Raw genomic sequence first — 24,221 nt, forward strand, 5'->3', positions numbered from 1 at the left:
TAAGATCTGTCTACGTAGCAAGTGTCCTGAAATATACATACAGAAAGATACAGAAAACCATTCATCCTATTATGGTCAGTTTACGGCAAAGACCATGCTTGCAGCTGATATAATCAATCACTTCTGACCCCCCTCATTGTGGTCCTTGAATAGACTTGGTCAGTTTCTTTTAACTTACTTGGAGCAAGAAATAGCCAACCACCTGTCCACTCTTAACCTTTCATTGCACATAGAGTCACACAGAAAAGGACACTCAGGGTTAACATAAAAATGTCTGCTGAGAAGCTGAAGGCACATATTCAATATTCACATCTTTTCCTGTGAATAGTGTACCCATATAAACTATATATTGTTTTTTCAAGGAAAGATAGAGCTTTCGTTTGATACCATAGTTGGATGATTAGCTGAAAATTTAGAATGAGAAATTTAGTAAAAACTTGCGAAGATTAGGAAAATAAACTAATTTGTTTTTACATTTTCCCTCTGAATCCTCACAAAATTAGGTAAAGTGATGGAAAATCCCCTCCAAGTTTATTAATTCAGGTGTCCTGATTTCAGAAATACCTAATTTATATAGATTTTCCAGACTTTCCCAGCACCAGGGAGCATACTATAATGTGTACAATTTTGTATAATTTTTATGTCCATGGCTTAACGGGTTTGGGGGTTGTGAACGGGTGCAGAAGGGTTATACTGGCTAGATGTAATGCTAGGGCAATGGGAAGTAAGGTTTTTTAATAATTTTTTTATTTTATTTTTTATATATATTTTTTTAATTTTAATTTTTTTACATTTTTTTTATTTTTTATATATTATTTTTACACAGAAATGGTTAGAGGTCCTCCTAGGGACCTCCTGAACATGCCAGTGATGTCACAATGACATCACAGCTCACATTATATATTTTTTTTGTATTATTTATATTATTATTTTAATGATTTATTTAATATTATTTTTTAAATGAATTAACTTTTTTTTTCTACTTTTCTCTTTCAGGACAGGAGGGGGAGTGAGAGAGATGGTTTCTCACTCCCCTTCCCGCGATCCCCCTGCACCGATCACACTGTGATCTCTATGCAGCTCCTCACAGACCTGCATAGAGATCGCAGCGTCTCTGTGCCTCATCGGAGGGCAGGATATCCCCATGCATCCTCCGATGACCTTTCGGTGACCTCCGATGACCTTCCGGGTTACGTCAGCAGTGACGCAACCCGGAAGGGAATGCCCGATCGTGCGTTTGCAACTGCGATCGGGCACTTTCAACTGTAACAGTTTACCGGCTTTCATGCCGGAAGCTGTTACGGGAGATTGGGCAGCAGAAAGCCGGCGATGCCGGCTTCTGCTGCCAGGGCTGGACGTACAGGGCCGGACGTACCGGGACGTCCATAGGGGTTTCTTTGTGGGCGTTTTTTGGACGTCCCGGTACGTCTATAGGGGAATGAAGGGGTTAAACAGGTTATGATGTAGGACGGAGACCCGTACTCAGAATGAAAAGATCTGCCGTAGAAATCTTCCTTGCCGTAAATGCTCAGTTGCTCAAGGGTTAATCCTCTGTAATTCTTCCACCAAGCATTAGTCGAGACTTAGTGTAGGGGTAAAACAGAACTGAGTTTATTGAGGACAGCAAAGATATTTATACACAAAACAGTTCTATGGCCAGCAATGCCGACTGGACAAAGAGGGAGCGGTGCCAATCCCAGGGTACCAATAGAGAGCTCCGGGTCCGAGGATGTTATGTTCCAAAAAGCGATGTGATCCAATGTCGGGACCCTGAACAACAGCGTTGGAAACTTCCCTGGGAATAGCACGCGCGGTAGCCAGGCCAGAAACCCCGTTCCTAAAGATTGGCAATAAAACCAGGGTTCCCAAATGTAGTGGTTATGCTGGTAGCATAAATGTGTAGTTGTAGTAAACTTAATTGAGGAACAGTGTTTGAAGAACTAAAAACACACAGGGTGCATGCACTGCACAGGCTTCTGCCCTGGCTTGCCTAATTTGTCATCAATATTTATGAATTAATTATTGTTTTGTGTTGTCCACAAACTAGAGGTTCTACTGGTGGCGCAAATGTGCAACTAAAATTGCACAGCCCTGTGCTCTGCCTTATTTCTCTCCAATATTAATGATTTATTGTTTTGTGTTATCCAAAAATAAAAGGTTTTGTAAGCAGTGTAATTGTATTACTAAGGCAAAACTTTATAGGAAAATTTGAACATATTTAAATAATTGGCTCCCAAATTGATTTTTACATCAAAAAATGTCCCAAGAATAAAAAGGAGAAAAAGCATCTGCTGCAGCCCCAGTAAATCAATACTGAACTAATGCTACAAACTACAGCTTCTCCAATCCACCTCACTATTTTCTGCACTATTGACACTTACAGTATGGTAGATGAGCCTCGATCTCAGCTTTAACACTGTCTGTTTCTGACACTGCCTGTCTCAAACTTTTTAACTCTCATCAGCCTGTGGTTGCTACTGAGAAGGTAAAATTAAGTCAGCACACTTATTTTTCTAAATGTGTCCCTTCCCCTTGTAAATGCTGATTGGCCAGAGTGAAAAAATATTATGTAACTCTGGCGGCAAAAGTGTCCCTGGAATATTTCCTTTTACTACTGTTTTTTGACAGCAGATCTCATATTTTATCTGCTTTAAAGGTTCAAGTATTAATCAGTCATTCATCTTGTCTTAGATTTAGGTGCCATATGAATATCATATGTATGTTTATAATCTCTGTTTTAGTATCTACAACTTCTGCAGGGAGGCTGTTGCACTTATCCACCACCCTCTCAGTAAAGTAAATCTTTCTGACTTCAAGTAAACGTCCTTACATTGAGCAAAGTAAAAATCCCAGGGGTTCTCTGGACCTGAAGCTGCTAGTACGACATTTTAGTCTGCACCACTGCTATGTGAGTTCCTCACTCTCAGGGCGAATTTTTATTTGAAAAATCTTTCTACAAAAGCTAAAAACTGCTAAATAGATTCTTACATTTGTCCTAAGTTTAGAAATACCCAAAAAGTTTGCTATTTTGAAACCATTTTTTTCAAAAAAGGTCATCCTGCCCCATGTCCTATTTGGGACATCTTTGAAGGCAACCAATTCAATTTACCCTATTTAACCATATTTTTTTGAGAACTCCCCGGGGTACATCAAATGGTAGTATTTAGCACTTTCCATGCATTAATTCTAGCCTTTGCCAAAGTTTGCGATAGTAATTGTTTGTGTTTTTTTCACACAAATTGTACTTCATGTATAAATTTACAGCTTCTGGTATGTGCCACTAACAACACTCCAATACAACACCCCAATATGTATAGCAATTTTTCTCAGTACAGTGATACCACCCATGCATGGGTTTGTTGAGTTGTTTGGGGCTAAAAGACCACATTTGGGACATGCACAATTCAGTTTTTCAACTTGTAATTTTGATATCTGACCCACTGTCCTATTTGGGACATCTTTAAAGCTGACCAATTGAATAAACCCACATAAAACCATTAAAAAACAAACAAAAAACAAACAAACTAGACACTAGGGAATTTTAAATGCTAGTATTTGAACTTGTTCCATGCAGTCTACCACCAGCCTTTGCTTAAATTTTTGATTTTTTTGTGTTTTTTTTCAGATGCATTGTATCTTAGACATGAATTCACAGCTCCTCCTGGTATGTGTCACTGCCAAACTGCGTTTAGCAATAGCTCCTGAGTACCAACCACACATCGGTATATAATGTTGTTTGGGGCTAAAACCAGGTGGAATTTTCACACATGGTTACTCTGCCCCCATGTCCTATTTGGGATATCTTTGAACCCGGCCAATTCAATTTACACCACCAAACCATGCATTTTCTATAACAAAACATGCCGGGGTATTTACAAATACTAGTATTTTACCTCTTTCCATGCCAGGATTTGAGGACTTTTAAAAAAAATATTTTTGGACATTTTGTTGGAATTGGATGGTTGTTACCACATTTTTTTAAACTGTTTTTTATATGTATATTTCACTAATCACATTTTGATTAGTAAGCGGGGGTTCATTGACTTGTATGATTGAATGCAGTGCCTGTATTCAACCTGTGGTGGATCTGGATAGACTCTCGTTTTGTCTCTCGTTAATGTGCGTGTGGTCACTCTTTTGAGTGGTAACAGTGCTTCCTGGGGTGAGTTTTCAGTGCTGCTGAATCTCTTGATATTGAGGCATTTCAGCAATACTGCAATACATTTTCAGCAAAGCAGACTGCCACGTCATATTGTATACAGTGTGCGTTGTTGCTCCGGGGAGCGATCACACAGGCCCCAGGAGGATATTTTCTGTGTTGCGGAATACCTTGATATCGAGGCATTACAGCAACATCGTTGTAGAGAAGAAAGCATGCCAGAGACGTCCATTTTCGATAAGTGGATGCATTCCTGTGACGTGCCTAGCCTGTCAACTATCATACTGTCATCAAGGGGTTAAAACATATTAATCATTCACTATTGTGAAGCCACAATGCCCAATATAATTAATGTAACAATTATCATGTTTATTAGTAATCCTTCAACTTCTTCACAGCCACTTATGTACCAAAGTGGTCCTCATGGGACCAGCGTCATGGGACGTATCTGGCATGTCATGCTTAAAAAATGCCCCGCGTCACCCATGTCTGGGTAGGCAGTTTCATCACATGAGTGTGGAGACCAGTTCTAACCCTTTAATGTCACCATTGTTTCTGATGCGATCATGGCATTTTAGGGGTTAATATTTGTGATTTAGTCCCCAGAAGCTTGGAGGACAGCCACTGGATGACCCTGCTCAAGAGATAGACATGATTATTATCTGATCACTTATTGATCCATCTTACTGTTAGTGGACTAAATGTGTAACTTGCAAATGATCTAATAGAAGTTTTTTTACAATACATATTTAACCTAATAACATGCTATGTGATCACTGATTAAGGACCCTTTCGCTCACTAATCATTGATTGGTCTCACAATCAATACCCACTGACCTAATCTGATCATCTATAAAGTCACAGGACCCTGGCATTACCCAGTACTATATACACTACCCCTAGGTATTTTCACTAAGCTGTTAGGATAGTAATTTGCGTGCCATTTGGTTCCCAGATATTAAGAAAACATTTGAAATATTAGCCCAAAAAACGAGGAAGGAGCAACACCAAAAACATCACTTATAAAACGCCCCACAAACCTAGGGAAGGAGAGAAACAAAAAATCCATTTAAAAAAATGCCCCCAGACCCAGGGAAAGGGGAGACACCAAAAACAATAAAAAATGCCCCAAATCCCAGGGAAGGAACTTCAGCAAAAAAAACCCTGCAATGTGTGCAAGAAAAACCTGATATTCATCCTGATACATGGAAGAAATCTGAAAAGGCAGAAGAAACATGCATATGTGGTACCTATGTGCTCAGCCTATACTAGTTTGTGTGTGTTTGCGTCGGTGTGGCAGAGCCTGTCCTGGTGTGTATGTGTTTGGGTGTCGGTGTGGCAAAGCCTGTCCTGGTGTGTGTTTGTGTGTTTGTGTGTCGGCATGGCAGACCCTGTCCTAGTCTGTGTGTATGTGTTTGGACATCAGTGTGGCAGAGCCTGTCCTGGTGTGTGTTTGGGTGTCGGTGTGGCAAAGCCTGTCCTGGTGTGTGTGTGTGTGTGTGTTTGGGTGTCAGTGTGGCAGAGCCTGTCCTGGTGTGTGTGTGTGTGTGTTTGGCTGTCGGTGTGGCAAAGCCTGTCCTGGTGTGTGTTAGGGTTTGTGTGTGTTTGGGTGTCGGCATGGCAGAGCCTGTCCTAGTGTGTGTGTGTGTGTGTGTGTGTTTGGGTGTCTGTGTGGCAGAACCTGTCATGGTATGTGTTTTCTCATCTGTTTCCTGGCACTTTACTTACTGTAGGAATAAATAGAACTATTTAATTTTTACTTATCCAGAGATAAAACGCCCTCCTGAACACACTACATTGTGGCTTCAGATGTATGATGACTTTTCAGTGTACTAATGTTCTCCCGATCCCAACACATAAGATTCTATCCTATATTATCAGCCCAGCACTGTTGTCATCTTTATTCAATACATATGGATTATCTGGACCTGTTAACACGTTTGGTTCCTGGAATTTTAATAATAATTTAGTCTTCTGTTATCATAAAGGAACTATTTAACATAATTTTAAAAATAATGATTTATAGCTATATGGATGGTAAATAGTGTGGCTCAGATAGGCATGTGTAAGGGTTGCGGCATGTGGGCCACACAATACAATACAAGGGGCTGATGTCCAAATATTTCCAGGGCTGCTTTTTATTCCCAGTCCAGCCCTGGACCTCTCAAATGAGACACCATTCACATAAAGTAACCTGTCAAAATGTAACTTTTGAAAAGTAAAACGCACATGTTCCAATTTTGACTCCCGCAACATTTGAGAAACATGACTTACCCATGTATGTGATGTATTGTACTTTGGGGTGTTGCTGAATACAAATCAAGAATTTGTTTTTTTTACATATTCACTGATCAAAACAGAAACAAAGTGCAAATGCGAAGTGCACGGGAAAAATACCGTATTTGCTCGATTATAAGACGAGGTTTTTTCCAGAGCAAATGCTCTGAAAAATAGCCCTCGTCTTCTAATCAGACCTCATTCTGCTTCGGCCGTGCTGCTTACCGGGCTTTGATCGCGAGCAGCGTCTCTGCTATTAGCAGCAGGAAAAAGGAAGCTAGCACAGTCCTCACATAACTCTACCTCCCCCCTCCTTCCTCTGGGGGCGGGGCCAGAGAAGTTGCTCGCACAGCCGGGCCCCTGCAGAAGTCTGCGAGTGGGAGATCTGCAGTTCAGGTAAGGGGGGGGGTGAGCGTGTGTATGTATGTGTGATTAATGGAATGAATGAGTATTTAAATGTTTGTGAATGAGTGTGTGTGTGATAGCATGGATGTGTAAGGGGGGTGGGGGTGGTAGCATGGCATAGGTAGGCTGTAATCACACTTCTAACATCCCCAGGTTCCAGCATGTACTGGCTGCCTTGGCTTGATAGGAGTGTGATTGCTGTTAGCAGTATATATATATATATCTCCAGAAATGCATTTTAACCCCCTATATGCCACTCAGCCCCATGAAATGCCTTTTAACCCCCTATATGCCAGAGTGGCATATAGGGGTATAAGGCATATCATGGGGCAAAGGGGCATATAGGGGGTTAAAAGGCATATCATGGGGCACAGTGGCATATAGGAGGGTATAAGACATTTCTGATATGCCTTTTAACCCCCTATATGCCCCTCTGCCCCATGATATGCCTTTTAACCCCCTATATGCCAGAGTGGCATATAGGGGTATAAGGCATATCATGGGGCAGAGGGGCATATAGGGGTTAAAAGGCATATCATGGGGCACAGTGGCATATAGGAGGGTATAAGACATTTCTGGAGGCAGAGTGGCATATAGAGGGTTAAAAGGCACATCATGGGGCAGAGTGGCAAATAGGGGGTATAAGGCATTTCTGGGGGCAGAGTGGCAAGCCTGGGGGCAGATGTGCATAACTGGGGGGGCCAGGTTGGCAAATAAAAGGAAATAAAAATATATATTTTTCTCAATCATAGCTTTTATTAAATATGAAAATTAGTTTACATGAATTAATATTTACTGGTAAAACTTTTTTCCTATAGGGTAGTCTTATATTCAGGCTTTTTCTTTTTTTCCTAAATTAATATTCAGATTTTGGGGGGTCGTCTTATAAATCGAGCAAATACGGTATTTTCTTTTTTGTTACACCAATTTTGGAAGGTGCTGGTGTGGAAGAAGCTGCACGAAACAGGCCATTATGCCCTCATACATATGAAAATTCAGAATGGGTTTGTTAAAAGTGTTAAAATGCCACTAGTAAAACACTTTGAGACATCAACTTTAGTTTTGTGAAACATTTCTTCTATTTTGACCACTATAGGGGCCTAACTCTGCATTTTGGAGTTTTTTTTCTCTCCATTTGCACTGGTTATGTATACTTTTTTAGGTACACATACAACATATTTAAAGGAAGTACTCTTTCAGATAGGGTAACATATTTTACTTTTGTAATTTGTGTTGGGAGATGTTTGCTGATTAAAATATGTTAGACCTTGTTGAAACACAACACAGTGTAAGACAATGCTTTTCAAAATATGCTCAACACATTTGCCTAAATTGACAGTTGGTAAAGTTACAAGGGGACTCAAGGGAATTAAACACATTTTTTTATTTCATTTTTTAAAAAAACATTTTTTTTTCTTAAAATATGGTTGGCTTCTTCCCTGAAGATAAGCAGATAACCAGAAATGCAAGTTTTGTTGTTCTAATTATGTGAGTGGAGGCCACATATACCGCACTACGTGTGTTCTATTACTGTTTTAACAAAACTGGAGGAAGTCAGTGTGTGAAGCCTTGTGCAGACAGAATGACAGAAAACTGTTGGTCCAAAATGAAGGCCAAAATTGTTTACTATGATGCCGATAGTCTTTTTTTTAAATTACGTGTCTTGATGCTTACATCACATGACAACCACACGATTTGCTTCTAGAAGCTTTTATCGTCTTTGCTTTAATGAACTGACATATCCCATCATTATTTCTTGTCAACATCCACTGAACTTGGGAGTTTTACAATTATACACAAATCTCATGAATGCTACTAAATTCAATGATTTCAGCTTTTGTCACAGCTGAAATCATTTTAAAAACTCTTAAAAATAAAAATCAGTTTATTTCCTAAAACACTGTATGTGTTCTTAAAACTCTACACATGATGCCTGCATACAGTCTCACCAAGGCTCGTGGGAGTTGTAGTTTATCACTAAGTTCCTCAGCTCCAGTCTACAAGCATCCTCCCCTGTGTCGCAGAGTGCAAAATTTCTATTTACCCTGACATGAGTACAGACCGATCTTTAATAATTGTATGACAGCCAGAACAGTTGAGGCTACCTAAGAACCGATGCTGAGAACATTTAATCTATCTTCATTTATGTTATATGGTATATTTCTCATGTCTTACCACCACTCTAGAGAACTGATCTGTAGTTATCTGAGACTACCAAAAACCTAAAACATTAGTAGACCCCTAGTACTATCTTTAGGACCAGAGGGTCCAACTCAATGCAATTACCTCTTCCACAAATTACATGGGACTCTTAATCAATTAAACAATTTCTCTTAGAAATGTCAACAATAAAATTACCTCTCAGAACAAACTCATCAGACTAACATTTCTGTATAATAAAATAAGGTGTTTTGGCAGCTTATGTGTTAAAATAGCTGCATGATATCATTCCCAGTGAAGTATAAGTAACTAGATTCTGTTCATACATATGTTTAAAACCTGGACTTTAAAACAGGTTTGTCATTGGGAAAGCTTGTCTCTTGTTTTAGTCGTTTTTGGAGAAGGTTCCATGCTTTCTGAACCTGAAAGACAGCAAAATAAGTAGGATAATTAGGGAAAGAGCACGCTAAAAGCACATCTACATTAGAAAATAACATGAAAGTCTTTTTAGCATTGGCGAGTTTTTTTTATACAGCATAATTTATTATTAAGCGTTAGCTTAACATTTATGCAATTCCGTTGTTCTTACACAAAATGGCAAACCTACCTATCACAAAGGTGGTATCTCAGGTGGTGTTAAACCCATGCTTTAAAAATAAGTTTTGCATTTAATTAGGCTCATTTCAGTTTAGACCTGCAATAGTGTGTGTGTGTGTGTGTGTGTAATATATATATATTTTCACACACACACACACACACACACACAACACCAGGTAAAAGTGCCCCCTCCCAAAAAAAACTTGGCATGTGGGGTATTGATGTCATCTAGAGATGCAGCTGAATAAGTTTTGGTGACTATGCAATTGCATGTAACCCGCACAAAAATCCTAAGCAATGCACATAACCAGAAAATGAATCTGTCTAAAATTGGCATATTTTGTGCTTTTCTAATTCCTCATTTTCTAGATGATAAATACACTCCCTATTATTAGGTACACCTGTTCAATTGCTTAACACAAATAGCTAATCAGCCAATCACATGGCAGCAACGCAATGCATTTAGGCATGTACACGTGGTCAAGACAACTTCCTGCATCAGAGTGGGGATTTAAGTGACTTTGAATGTGGCACCTTTGTTGGTGACAGACAAGGCTGGTTTGAGTATTTCAGAAACTGCTGATCTACTGGGATTTTCGCACACAACCATTTCTAGGGTTTACAGAGAATGGTCCGAAAAAGAGAAAATATCCAGTGAGCGGCAGTTGTGTGGAAGAAAATGAAAATGCCTTGTTGATTTCAGAGGTGAGAGGAGAATGGGCAGACTGGTTCGAGATGACAGAAAGGCAACAGCAACTCAAATAACCACTGGTTGTACACAAGGTACACAGAATACCATCTCTGAACACACAACACATCGAACCTTGAAGCAGATGGGCTCCAGCAGCAGAAGACCACATCTGTTACCACTCCTGTCAGCTAAGAACAGGAAACTAAGGCTACAATTGGCACAGGCTCACCAAAATTGGACAATGGAAGACTGGAAGAACGTTGCCTGGTCTGATCAGTCTCGATTCCAGCTGCGACATTCAGGTTGCAGGGTCAGACTTAAACAACATGAAAGCATGGATCCATCTTGCCTTGTATGGACGGTTCAGGCTGGTGGTAGTGGTGTAATGGTGTGGGGGACAATTTTGTGGCACATTTTGGGCCCCTTAATACCAATTGAGCATCATTTAAATGTGACAGCCCACCTGAGTATTGTTGCTGACCATGTCCATCCCTTTATGACCACAGTGTACCCATCTTCTGATGGCTACTTCCAGCAGGATAATGCACCATGTCACAACACTCACACTGGTTTCTTGAACATGACAATTAGTTCACTGTAGTCCAATGGCCTCCACAGTCACCAGATCTCAATCCAATAGAGCACCTTTGGGATGTGGTGGACAGGAGATTCGCATCATGGATGTGCAGCCGACAAATCTGCAGCAACTGTATGATGCCATCATGTCCATGTGACGGAACCCTACATCACTGGGGTCACTGGAGAGGCCTGACAGCCAGCCTCCTCCTTACCTACAGGGGATAAGTTTCTTCTAATTTTCCCCCTGGTACAGGTTTATATAGAGAGACTCTGATGACTGTGGAGCTGAGCTGATATTGATTTGAGATTGGTCCTGTACTTTGCCAACACAGATGATGTTTAACAATTATTTATTGTATATTATACAATTGGGGATCATGTCTTACCTGTTTCTGTGTGACTTCCGGCTCCCACAGAGTGCAGAGAACTACATTGGACATTTGTACCCTTTCACAGTTTGTCATTTGGTTGGCTAGTCTGCTTTTAGCTGCTTCCTCACTGGCACCATCTCTGTTCATTATTCTTATTACAGCCTATAAAAGAGTAGTAGTAGAGTACTATAGATGAAAAATGAATGTGTTTGCCAGACAGTGGTATCAAATATAAGCTTGTTCACAAAATTTCTATCCATGCAACACAAATTGGCAAGAAGTAATTGTTTTATTCATACTCTCAATTTCCATCTTGTTATGTTAATTTCTACACTGACGTATATTTTATCTACTTCATATGCTTCTTTGCAGTGGTTTACTTAAATGCCAGGATAGATTTCTACTATAACCACAGAAAATTAGCACTGTAAGGTGCCTAGAGTTTATTTATTCAGGATGTTTAACCCCTTCGTTCCCCTATAGACGTACCGGGACGTCCAAAAAACGCCCACAAAGAAACCCCTATAGACGTCCCGGTACGTCCAGCCCTTCGTGCAGCGTCAGGGACACATCCCTGCCGCTGCACGGGAGACCAGGCTGTCGTTTGACAGCCTGGACTCCCCACTGACAGCAGAAGCTGGCTTTGCCGGCTTTCTGCTGTCCGATCGCCTGTAACAGCTTCCGGCATGAAAGCCGGTAAGCTGTTACCGGTAAACTGCCCGATCGCGCAGTTTCAAACGCGCGATCGGGCATTCCCTTCCGGGTTGCGTCACTGCTGATGTAACCCGGAAGGTCATCGGAGGACAGGATATCCCCTGCGGGGATATCCTGCCCTCCGATGAGGCACAGAGACGCTACGATCTCTATGCAGGTCTGTGAGGACCTGCATAGAGATCACAGTGTGATCGGTACAGGGGGATCGCGGGGAGGGGGAGTGAGAGACCATCTCTCTCACCCCCCCTCCCGTCCTGAAACGGAAAAGCTGAAAAAAAAAAAAGTTAATTCATTTAAAAAAGAATATTAAATAAATCATTAAAATAATAATATAAATAATACAAAAAAAAATTATAATGTGAGCTGTGATGTCACTGTGACATCACTGGCATGTTCAGGAGGTCCCTAGGAGGACCTCTTACCATTACTGTGTAAAAAAAATAAAAAATACAAAAAATGTAAAAAAATTTAAATAACATTTTTTTAAAAAAAAATATATAAAAAAAGATAATAAAAAAAATTCTTAAAAAAACCTTACATCCCATTGCCCTAGCATAACATCTAGCCAGTATAACCCTCCTGCCCCCGTTCACAACCCCCAAACCGGTTAAGCCATAGGCATAAAAATTATACAAAATTGTACACCTAATAGTATGCTCCCTGGTGCTGGGAAAGTCTGGAAAATCTATATAAATTAGGTATTTCTGAAATCAGGACACCTGAATTAATAAACTTGGAGGGGATTTCCCATCACTTTACCTAATTTTGTGAGGATTCAGAGGGAAAATGTAAAAAAAAATTAGTTTATTTTTCTAATCTTCGCTAGTTTTTACTAAATTTCTCATTCTAAATTTTCAGCTAATCATCCAACTATGGTATCAAACGAAAGCTCTATCTCTCCTTGAAAAAACAATATATAGTTTACATGGGTACACTATTCACAGGAACAGAGAATAATCGCTAAACCGACATACCCCAAAAATGGCAAAATTGCTCTGGGCTTTGAGGTACCAAAAACCCCTGGGATTGAAGGGGTTAATGATGATGAGATCATCTAGTGCATCAGTAACATGAAAGCAATATTATGTGTTTATGTGTGAGCAGTCTGGGATTTCCGAGGCAAGTTAGAAGATCCTATGAGAACCACTGTAATTATTTATTCTACTTAGAAATCGAAGCTTGTATATATTGTGCTATACATTTTGAATGGTGTGAATATACAGCAAACGCCAAAGTTGGTGTTATCCCTGGGCTACAATGTACTGTGTATGTTACAACTGTTATTGTTTATGTGTCTGTTAAAGAAATAGTGAATTACACATGAATAGGTATGCCATTAAAGGTATCCCTGAAAAATTCCGCCTTGTTTTCATTTTAATGAATGTGTGGAATTTGAATATACTTAAATTGACCTGTAGGTGTGTTCTTTACTTGTGTTGTGAGACAATCATATTCCTAATGGATTCATAATAACAAGCTTGTTTTTTACGCTATAATATCAAAGGGACCAATTTAGAAGACTGTTTACATGTCTCACTCTGATGCCTCTGACAAAGTGTCTTTAAAAACAACAGGTTTGGCTGAAGCAATTTAAAATATATTACACACCAATAGATGCTAAGCTTTAGCAAGCATAACCCTCCTTTTTATTCTACTTAAATATGTTAAATATGTGTATACCATCATTGTACAGAACTGTGGAATACCACCAGAATTCAGTACAGCGCTGTATAGCTTTTTTGTTCTAGATCTCGCTCTTCAAGCTTTTTCATTTAAATAAATGATCCATGGCTTTACTGAGTCATTTTGGGGCTGATATTGTGGTTGATTTTTATCTCTATTTAAAAGCTCCCATTACAGGTAATTGTAGTAGCGGTGCTTTCTTTTTTGCTATCTAAAGGACAAAAAGTAGTTTTGTTTATTTGATGGATAAACAGCATATATATCCTCTAATCTAAGGAAAAAAGTTAGGACACGTACCTCTTTTTCTGGTATGAGGACTGTCCACACCTCATGGACCATATCATTCCACCCAGCCTCCAGGAGAACAGCAGCATCGAGCACACATACAGAAACACCTGAATAAAAGTCATAATGAAAATAATAAAATGGTTGCCGGGTGACTGTTGAATTTCTAACTGCTTTAAACATTTTGTCTGAACCAGCGAAATTTGATAATTGAGTAATTGTCATTTTATGAAATTAATGGTCTATGCAAAGTTACAAAAGTGAGAGTCAGCAGACACTCCTAGATATGTCTGCCTCTTCCCTGTCTCAGCCTACAAAATCTTTGAACCTTTTCTCACTGCATTGTTCACACGTACTTTTGGAACTGTGGTGCATATACCCATTAGATGCTTCTTGTCATGGAAGATACTTTAAGGTTATGTCCCTAATGTTCTACTGTGAATCTGGCAACTAATTAAAATTAACTGAAGTGTCAGTAATAGCACCTAAGGTCTGAACAGAATAAATCTACTCCACAGCATACAAAATGTGATTTGTTTCCAAAAGATAATCACACTGTAAATATGTGGATCAAGGACAATCATTTTATGCAAATATGAAGAAGCTCTGCCATGAGACCTAGTTTTAGTAGTAAAATGTAAAACAAATCACTCCAGTATGGGATACAGTACTTTAAATTGTTCAAATTATTATTTTGTTGTTTCCTTTAATGTTCATGTAAGTTTCTCTTTGATGTTCTACTTCTAATGAAATGCAGTTACCTTGTGCAGCAGCCTCTACCAATGCTTCTTTCACTAGATCGGCTATAGCTGGCCATACAATATCTGTCAGTCGCTTTAATTGGTCCTAGAAGAAACAAAGAGTTAAACAGCTCTATGTGTGTTTATTTTTCACATAATAGGCGGGATTCAGTTCCAGACATTAACCTATAATTTAATAGCTATACACCAAATGATTGCAATGGAAACAAATAGATAAATGAAAAATGAATGTGCTATATTTTATCCCAACATGCCTATATATATGTTTTTTTCATCACTTTTTTATTGTAAACGGTAGGGTTGCAATACAATCACATATTATATTTACCTATGGAATGGAAACTAGCCTATATCATGCCTGGTATGCTTGAAAACTGCACCTACATCACCAGTTGACTACGTGCATCCGATTACAGCAAATACAATCTCAGATGAGCCTTTTTATTTATATTTACATACCGTTACAAAATTTAAATAAAATAATTAAAACCAACATTTTCACTGGTTTTAAAGGACAGCAGCAAGAAGAAAAAAAAACAAACAAATTTTATCAGAAATCACACCTATATTGGTTACATATCCACATCAAGTTACCTTGCTGGAAAACACTCTGCTCCCAATTGCTTTTCTATCAATCGTGCCATCTGCACAAAGTATATCTGTTGAAAAAGTGTGAAGTGTATTACTAAAAAAATGTCATACAGGTGTGCTGTAACTGGAATTTTCAGGAGTTTAGGTTTGAAGAAGGGGTTCTATTGACAGCCTGATGAGGAAAAGGCTGGGCTCCAATTGACTTTTCCCAGAAGCAAAACATATGTGGTATTTACAATAAGACGTAACATTGGTACATAGTTACAGATGTGTCAAAAATGGGTTGCCTTTACAAAGATAGAAAGATGCACTAGTAACCTAGTGCTAATGGAATGCTTACTGCCAATGTGGATTTCTTAAATTAACCAGGATCAGGGGCCAGCTAGGGGCTAGGTTTTTTGTGAGCCACTTATCCACTCTAGCAAACATTCTCTCTAACAGAACCGTGCTCTTGCCAAGCTTATAACTAATTGTTCTTAGCGATATGCTTGAGATTGTGTGGGGGGGGGCTGCAGTGCAAACAAAAGGGAAAGTTCTCATCCTACCAGATATGGATGTATTTACCAACATTATGTGATTGAGACTGGTTATGGTGCCATGAGTTAACTGGATTAACTGAAGACCTATTTGGCTTGTAGAATGAATACAGTCAAACAATATTATAAAAATATGCTTACATATAAATATGTCCCATACCTGTACCAAACTCATCAACAACTTTCTGATAGGCTGGTCCTCCTGGTTTGTAGCTTAGGTGTCCCAATTTATCACAATCTATTATGGTAGCTCCCATGGCCTCCAGACGTTTTGCAACAGAAGACTTTCCACTGCCACTGCCTCCTGTCAGTCCAATCACATACGGCTTTGCAGAAATGTTGGGATTCCCCTACAAAAGTAAAATGAATTTACAGCCAACAGTAGTGGATAACAACTGCAATCATACAGAGAAGGCAAACGGACTATAAATTGTATAATACACAGCAAAAACCGAATACAAAGCAAACTGTGGAATTCATATGCACTAAAGCACAATGATAGCTGGAATGTCCTCTAAACCCTAGAATTACATACGAGAAATAGTGATACTCCATTTAACTATTTGCACTATTAAGTATGGACGGTTGTTGGTTATCAGTCAGATAGAAGCATAAAGGAAATACTTCATAGTTCATTATTGTAACTCAGGAAGCACGTAACATGTTTATTTAATATCCCTTACTAGCTAGTGAATAAATATTCACATTTCCTTCTACAGGTCACTGAAATTCCTTTAAAATGGTTGTAAATAGCATTATTATATTGGATTTTTATGAACGTAACCAGAGTCAATTTTCGATTTACAGTCGCTTTGCCTGGACTCCAGCACTGGCTCACCACTTGTGGCTCCTCTGCTTATATCATGTGCTGCTATTCGTTGTGTGGTGTCACATGACCAGCACTGCCTGACACAGGGAGGGTAGCCTCGAGCGCTGAGCCAGCGATATGGTCAAGGGAAACTAAAAGTGGAAAGGAAACCAGGAAACATGCAGCGAATAATGAAGATAGCATGTTCTTACACTTACAGTTGAAGGAATGAGCAATGTCCCCAGTAGCCTGTTCCTTAAACTAGATGAACTGATTTTGTCTTCCTCATTGACAGAATGAAGAGGGTCTTTAACCAGCTGAATCTCATAAACTGCCAATTCTGAAAGTGCCTAGATGAGGGGGAGGAAAAAAAAAACGTGAAGGCAATATTTTTTTTTTACAAACTATGATACTTAGATACTTAAAATACTTAGTATCCAGATACTATGGTACGCAGAGTGGATCAGGCAGGGAGAAATATATATCAGTAGGTCGGTGAGATGATGCATCAGAATTTTACCAGATAGCTATACTAACCATACAGGCTTCAAAATGAATTTATGAATACATGATAATTACATTTTCCAGGCGCCTGTTGTTTACAGACACTGCTCCACGTCGTGTTTCTTCGCTGACCACAATGCATTTCAGCTCTGGGTCTGTGACTGAAGGCCCAAAAGGGTCAGATATAGGCACAATGTCATACTGCAGAGAAGGTTTCACATCTACTAGGAATTGAGACATAATCTCCACTCGCTGCTTATAAGGCTGAATCAGCTCCTTTAGAACTTTGCCTAAAAGAAAATGATATGGATCAAATTCAAATATATATATAGAAAAAAAAATTGATTAAAACTTAACAATAATATGATGTCAGTCTTTAAAGTGGTGAGCCATTTTAAGTCTTTCCTTACCACGGCTTTTTAGTACCCTACACACCTAAATGCTTTTCTCCACATTTTTACCATATGTTGGTTTACACAAGATTCCCCTTTTAGGTGTTTGATGTACAAATTATACATCCTTGAATCCCTGTGACTGCTAGTATATAAAAAACACACACGTGGTGCTAGGGCAATGGGATGTCCGCATTTATTTTTATATCTACCTTTGCTTAAAAAAAGAAAGTACACCCTCTTTAAATTCTATGGTTTTACATATCAGGACATAATCATCTGTTCCTAAGCAGGTCTAAAATTAGGTAACTATAACCTCAACAACAACACATGAAAAATGACACAGTGTTGTGATTTATTCAATAAAAATAAAGCCAAAATGGAGAACCCATGTGTAAAAACCTAAGCACAACGTATGATTCAATAGCTTGCAAAACCACCTTTAGCAGCAATAACGTGAAGTAATCCACAACATTGTGAGAGACTTTATATGTGTTTATTCTTTAGGATAATCTGATATGACCTGGTCATAGCAGATCAGTGTTGGTTCTGCACTGATCTGACCTGCAGCGTACCATTTTCATCCTATATTACAATAATTGTGTGCAATTTATATTTAAAATATGTTTCACACAAAATTATAGGTCAAACATAAATATAGTAACTGAAAGAAAAACAGACAACATAATACCGTATTTGCTTGATTATAAGACGACGCTGATTATAAGACGACCCCCCAAAATCTAAATATTAATTTAGGAAAAAAACAAAAAGCCTGAATATAAGACTACCCTATAGAAAAAAAAGTTTTACTAGTAAATATGAATGCATGTAAACAATTTTTTCATATCTAATAAAAGCTATGATTGAAAAACATATATATTTTTTTTTATTTCCTTTTATTTGCCAACCTGCCCCCCCCAGTTATGCACATCTGCCCCCAGAAATGCCTTATACCCCCTATTTTCCACTCTGCCCCATGATGTGCCTTTTAACCCTCTATATGCCAGAGTGGCATATAGGGAGTTAAAAGGCATATCATGGGGCAGAGTGGCATACAGGGGGTTAAAAGGCATTTGTGGAGGTGTATATATATATATAACTGCTAACAGCAATCACACTCCTTTCAAGCCAAGGCAGCCAGTACATGCTGGAACCTGGGGATGATAGGAGTGTGAGTACAGCCTCCCTATGCCATGCTACCACCACCACCCACCTTACACATCCATGCTATCATACACACACTCATTCACAAACATTTAAATACTCATTCATTCCATTAATCACACATACTTGCTCAAAAACCCTCCCCCACCAGGGCCGGACTGGGACTGAAAAGCAGCCCTGGAAAAATTTGGAGACCAGCCCCATATAGTTTATCTCACGGTGAAGCTCTTATACCCACACGCACCCCTTATACACACCCGAGTCACACTATGTGCCATTCTTTTTATCTCATTATTTGTATTAAAATGCCAGAAAGCAAAAGTGTTAAAAGGCCCTAATAAATGAAATATTTCTTCATGGATGTCACAACACTACCTGAAACTTAATCTTTCTAAAACGGAACTCATTATCTTCCCTCCCTCCATCTCCACTCCACTACCTGAATTCTCTATCACCATTAACACAACTATCTCTCCTACTAACCAGGCCCGATGCCTTGGGGTCATCCTTGACTCAAACCTCTCCTTCATCCCTCACATTCAGTCCCTCGCCAGATCCTGCCGCCTGCACCTAAAAAACATCTCTCGTATCCGCCCATTCCTCACCCAAGAATCCACAAAAACTCTGGTTCATTCACTTATCATTTCCCGTCTTGACTACTGCAACACTCTTCTGGTTGGCATTCCACTGTCTCTCCACTACAGTCTATCCTTAATGCCGCTGCTAGGCTCATCTTTCTTGCACGTCGCTCCTCTTCTGCTTCCCCCCTCTGTGAATCCCTCCACTGGCTCCCAATTACCTTTAGAATTAAATTTAAGATCCTGGTACTGACATATAAGGCCATCCACAATACTGCTCCTCCGTACATTTCTGACCTCATTAGCAAATACTCTCCTACTCGATCCCTACGTTCCTCCCATGGGCTAAGGCTCTCCTCCTCACTCATCACCTCTTCCTTTTCCCGTCTACAAGATTTCACTCGAGCTGCCCCATATCTCTGGAATCTGCTCCCAAGGAACCTTCAGAATTCACCCTCCCTCCCGACATTCAAGAAACATCTAAAAACCCACTTCTTCAGAGAAGCATACCATCTTAGCTGCTAGAACATCCTTGTCATTGATACCCCCACAATACCTCTCACCCTTTCTCTATGCCTTATGTTTATCACCCCATTTTCCCTCTAGATTGTAAGCTTGCGAGCAGGGCTCTCTCCACCAAATGTATCGGTTTGTCTTAGTCTGTCAATTCTTGTCTTGTCATATCCCTTGAATTTATGTATTGTATTAAGCGCTGCGTAAACTGTTGGCGCTATATAAATAAAAGATAATAATAATAATAATAATAAAATACATTACACAGAATGGGATCAAAACATTTACTACTGCGAACATTTTTAGATGAAAGAGTTCCATTTTATTCAGTGGAACAAAACACTGATCACATTATTCTTCACGATATTCTGGTAAGAAACTTTTATTTCTTTATTAATTCATGTAGACTATTTTTTTCCATATTTAATAAAAGCTATGATTGAGACATGTTTGGTTTTTATTTCCTTTCATTTGACAACCTACCCCCGAGTTAAGCACCTCTGCCCCCTGATATGCCTTCTAACCCCCTATATGCCACTCTGCCTCCAGAAATGCCTTATACCCCCTATATGCCACTCTGTCCCATGATATGCCTTCTAACCCCCTATATGCCACTCTGCCATATAGGGGGTTAAAAGGCATATCATGGGACAGAGTGGCATAAAGTGGGTATAAGGCATTCATGGAGGCAGAGTGGCATGAAGGGGGTTAAAAGGCATATCATGGGGCACTCTGCCTCCAGAAAAGCCTTATGCCCCCTATATGCCACTCTGCCTCCCTGATATGCTTTATACCCTCCTATATGCCACTCTGCCCCATAATATGCCTTTTAATCTCCTATATGCCACTCTGCCTCCAGAAATGCCTTTTACTCCCTATGTCACTCTGCCTCCAGAAATGCCTTTTACCCCCCATATGCCACTCCACCTCCAGATATGCCTTTTGACCCCCTATATGTCACTCTGCATCCAGAAATGCCTTATACCCTATATGCCACTCTGTCCCATGATATGCCTTCTAACCTCCCATATGCCACTCTGCCATATAGGGGGTTAAAAGGCATATCATGGGACAGAGTTGCATATAGGGGGGTATAAGGCATTTCTGGAGGCAGAGTGGCATAAAGGGGGTTAAAAGGCATATCATGGGGCACTCTGCCTACAGAAAAGCCTTATGCCCCCTATATGCCACTCTGCCCCATGATATACCTTTTAACCCCCTTTATGCCACTCTGCCTCCAGATATGCCGTTGACCCTCTATATGTCACTCTGCATCCAGAAATGCCTTATACCCTATATGCCACTCTGTCCCATGATATGCCTTCTAACCTCCCATATGCCACTCTGCCATATAGGGGGTTAAAAGGCATATCATGGGACAGAGTGGCATATAGGGGGGTATAAGGCATTTCTGGAGGCAGAGTGGCATAAAGGGGGTGAAAAGGCATATCATGGGGCACTCTGCCTCCAGAAAAGCCTTATACCCCCCTATATGCCACTCTGCCTCCCTGATATGCCTCAACCCTCCTATATGCCACTCTGTCCCATGATATGCCTTCTAACCTCCCATATGCCACTCTGCCATATAGGGGGTTAAAAGGCATATCATGGGACAGAGTGGCATATAGGGGGTATAAGGCATTTCTGGAGGCAGAGTGGCATGAAGGGGGTTAAAAGGCATATCATGGGGCACTCTGCCTCCAGAAAAGCCTTATGCCCCCTATATGCCACTCTGCCTCCCCGATATGCTTTATACCCTCCTATATGCTCCTCTGCCCCATGATATACCTTTTAACCCCCTTTATGCCACTCTGCCTCCAGATATGCCTTTTGACCCCCTATATTTCACTCTGCATCCAGAAATGCCTTATACCCCTATATGCAACTCTGGCATATAGAGGGTTAAAAGGCATATCATGGGACAGAGTGGCATATAGGGGGGTGTAAGGCATTTCTGGAGGCAGAGTGGCATTTAGGGGGACACACTTACATACACACACATGCCGATTTTTTTGTTTTTAACAAATACAAAAAACATACAGTACAAAAAATACATTATTTTACTCACCTTCTACTTCTCTTGACTTCCTGGTAGCTGCACACTGTTCTCCTCTATGCTGAGAGGATGCCACTGACCTGACATCCGGTGCTGCAGCAGTCTGAGCGCGAGGGGGCGGAGCTTCCACCTCACGCTGCTCCCATCACTATGCAGCCATCAGACTGCTGGGAATGTAATCTAAACGGCCGGTGCGTGCTGATGCCGCCGGCCGGAGCTACTTTAACACTTTTTTTTTTATTTATATGGTAAGCAGGATCGGCTCGCCATATAAAGTAAAAAAAAAAGTATTAAAGCAGAGGCGGCCGGCGGCATCAGCACGCACCGACCGTTCAGATTACATTCCCAGCAATCTGATGGCCGCATAGTGATGGGAGCAGCGTGAGGGGTGAAAGGTCAGTGCGAGGGGGCGGAGCTTTCACCCCTCACACTGCTCCCATCAGAAGACGGCCATCGCAAACGGCTGCTGGGTGCTGATGCCTGCCGTCCGCATCAGCACCCAGCGGCCGCTTTGATTAGATTTCGGGCAGCCTGGGGGGCAGCTCAGCGGCTGTCTTCATGGCCGCCCAGCCCACGGACCTTCCGGCCCACCGGGAAATTTCCCGGTATCCCGGTGGGCCAGTCTGGCCCTGTCCCCCACCCCCTTACCTGAACTGCAGATCTCTCACTCGAAGACTTCTGCAGGGGCCCGGCTGTGCGAGCAACTTCTCTGGCCCCGCCCCCAGAGGAAGGAGGGGGGGAGGCAGAGTTATGTGACACTATACTAGCTTCCTGTTCTCCTGCTGCTAGAAGAAGAGACGCTGCTCGCGACCAAAGCACCGTAAGCAGCCTGGCAGCCTAATCGAGGTCTGATTAGAAGACAACCTCGATTATAAGACGAGGGGTATTTTTTCAGAGCATTTGCTCTGAAAAAAACCTCGTCTTATAATCGAGCAAATACGGTATATTATAATCATTGTTTAACAAGCAAAATATCCAATTTGACTATATTAATGATATTCTGCTAGCATACATCTCACTTACCATCTAAAAGCTCTTTGTCGGCAACACCAATGAGAAGTCTCCTTTCAGCCAATAAACTACATACACTAAGCAAGATCTTGTGAGCATTGTGTAGTCGATCAAAAGTTCCACCAACTACTACATCACTATAAGTTTCTAGAATTTTACTATTGTCAATCATCTCCTCTGCAACAATTTCTTCATCTGATTGCACATAGTCAGGATAAAGCAGCACGGATATTAAATTAGGTTGGCAACTGTAGCAGTTTGTTGCATAACGCTCTAGTTGCTGCTTGGCTGGGTTATACTGACCACCGTCGCTGGTCTGAAAGTCTGTGAGAACCACTTCTGGGGGATGGGAAAGGTTCTGCACAGAGGACAGTATTTGCTGACTGCTACTTTGGTTTTTAATATTAGTTAAGAGAACACGCACATCAAGGTTCCTGTGGGCATCCGCATTTGAGTAGAGTTTTGTAATGAGGTTGCAGACTTCTGGTGTGGCTGGAATGTACGTAGAATTAGGTTGAGATGAACCTGTTAACAGAAGCCCAGGCTGCAGATGTACATACAGGGTGTCTTGCACAACTTTGGCTGCAGAGGCTAGGATAGGTGCCAACCTTACGGACAAGGCAGAGAGAGGTGATGTCAAGACCAGAACACCGGATCGGAAAACTGACATTGTGGGCTTCACCCTGAAGGGGAATAACAGAAACATGATTATTTTAACCCAAAAACTGAGATTTTGATTTGGTTTTAAAGACACAGCAAATCTGCTTATCACTATATTTGTGTGTATGAGGATTTGGTTGTCATAAGTTACGTAAGGTTACTTACCATTTACCTTTTATCACATAAATATGAAGAATAGCTTGGAGGAAAGAAGAGAGAGGGGAGGTGTGATATAAACGTTGAAATGTTTAAAGGGATTTAACAAAGTGCAAGAGGTAAGGTTTTTTCAAAGAAGACATTTAAGATTGATAGGTTATAGTCTTAAACCAGAGGGTTTTCATGTAATGTATGGACATTTTATTTTACGGAGAGGGTGGCAGATCAATGGAACAGACTCCCATCAGTGGGTAGTCTAATTCAGTGAGGGCATTTAAACTTGTATGGAACAAGGATAAATCTATGGTGAATCTAAGACAAAACCAAGGAGTTATTAAGGGCTGAGTGTTTACATCAGGAAAAATTGGCAGGCTGAATGGTTCTTTCTTGCTGACAACGTCTATGTTTTTATGGCTCCAGCAAAAAAAATCATTAATATTCAACTAAGCAAACCATAATCTGCTAAACAATTTACATACTTATATATGAACTCATACAGCTTTGCTGATTGTGATATAAGGTTGAGCAGACTAGATGGAACGAATGTTTTTTATAACACTAAATATG

The 24,221-nt window shown here is 40.3% G+C and overlaps 1 protein-coding gene across 1 annotated transcript; it reads right to left on the reverse strand.

Moving 5' to 3' along the window:
- Positions 1–8,535: 8,535 nt before the first annotated feature.
- COASY (Coenzyme A synthase) lies at positions 8,536–23,696 on the reverse strand. Its single transcript, XM_053453458.1, has 9 exons — positions 22,851–23,696; positions 17,197–17,411; positions 16,836–16,967; positions 15,970–16,159; positions 15,277–15,341; positions 14,683–14,767; positions 13,934–14,031; positions 11,255–11,401; positions 8,536–9,423 (listed from the first exon to the last, which is right to left on the reverse strand). The coding sequence occupies exons 1-9, from the start codon at positions 23,542–23,544 to the stop codon at positions 9,334–9,336; spliced, it is 1,716 nt and encodes a 571-aa protein (XP_053309433.1). The 5' UTR covers positions 23,545–23,696; the 3' UTR covers positions 8,536–9,333.
- Between the last annotated feature and the right edge of the window lie 525 nt (positions 23,697–24,221).

Source organism: Spea bombifrons, chromosome 13 (assembly GCF_027358695.1).
Source record: "Spea bombifrons isolate aSpeBom1 chromosome 13, aSpeBom1.2.pri, whole genome shotgun sequence".
Taxonomy (NCBI): domain Eukaryota; kingdom Metazoa; phylum Chordata; class Amphibia; order Anura; family Pelobatidae; genus Spea; species Spea bombifrons.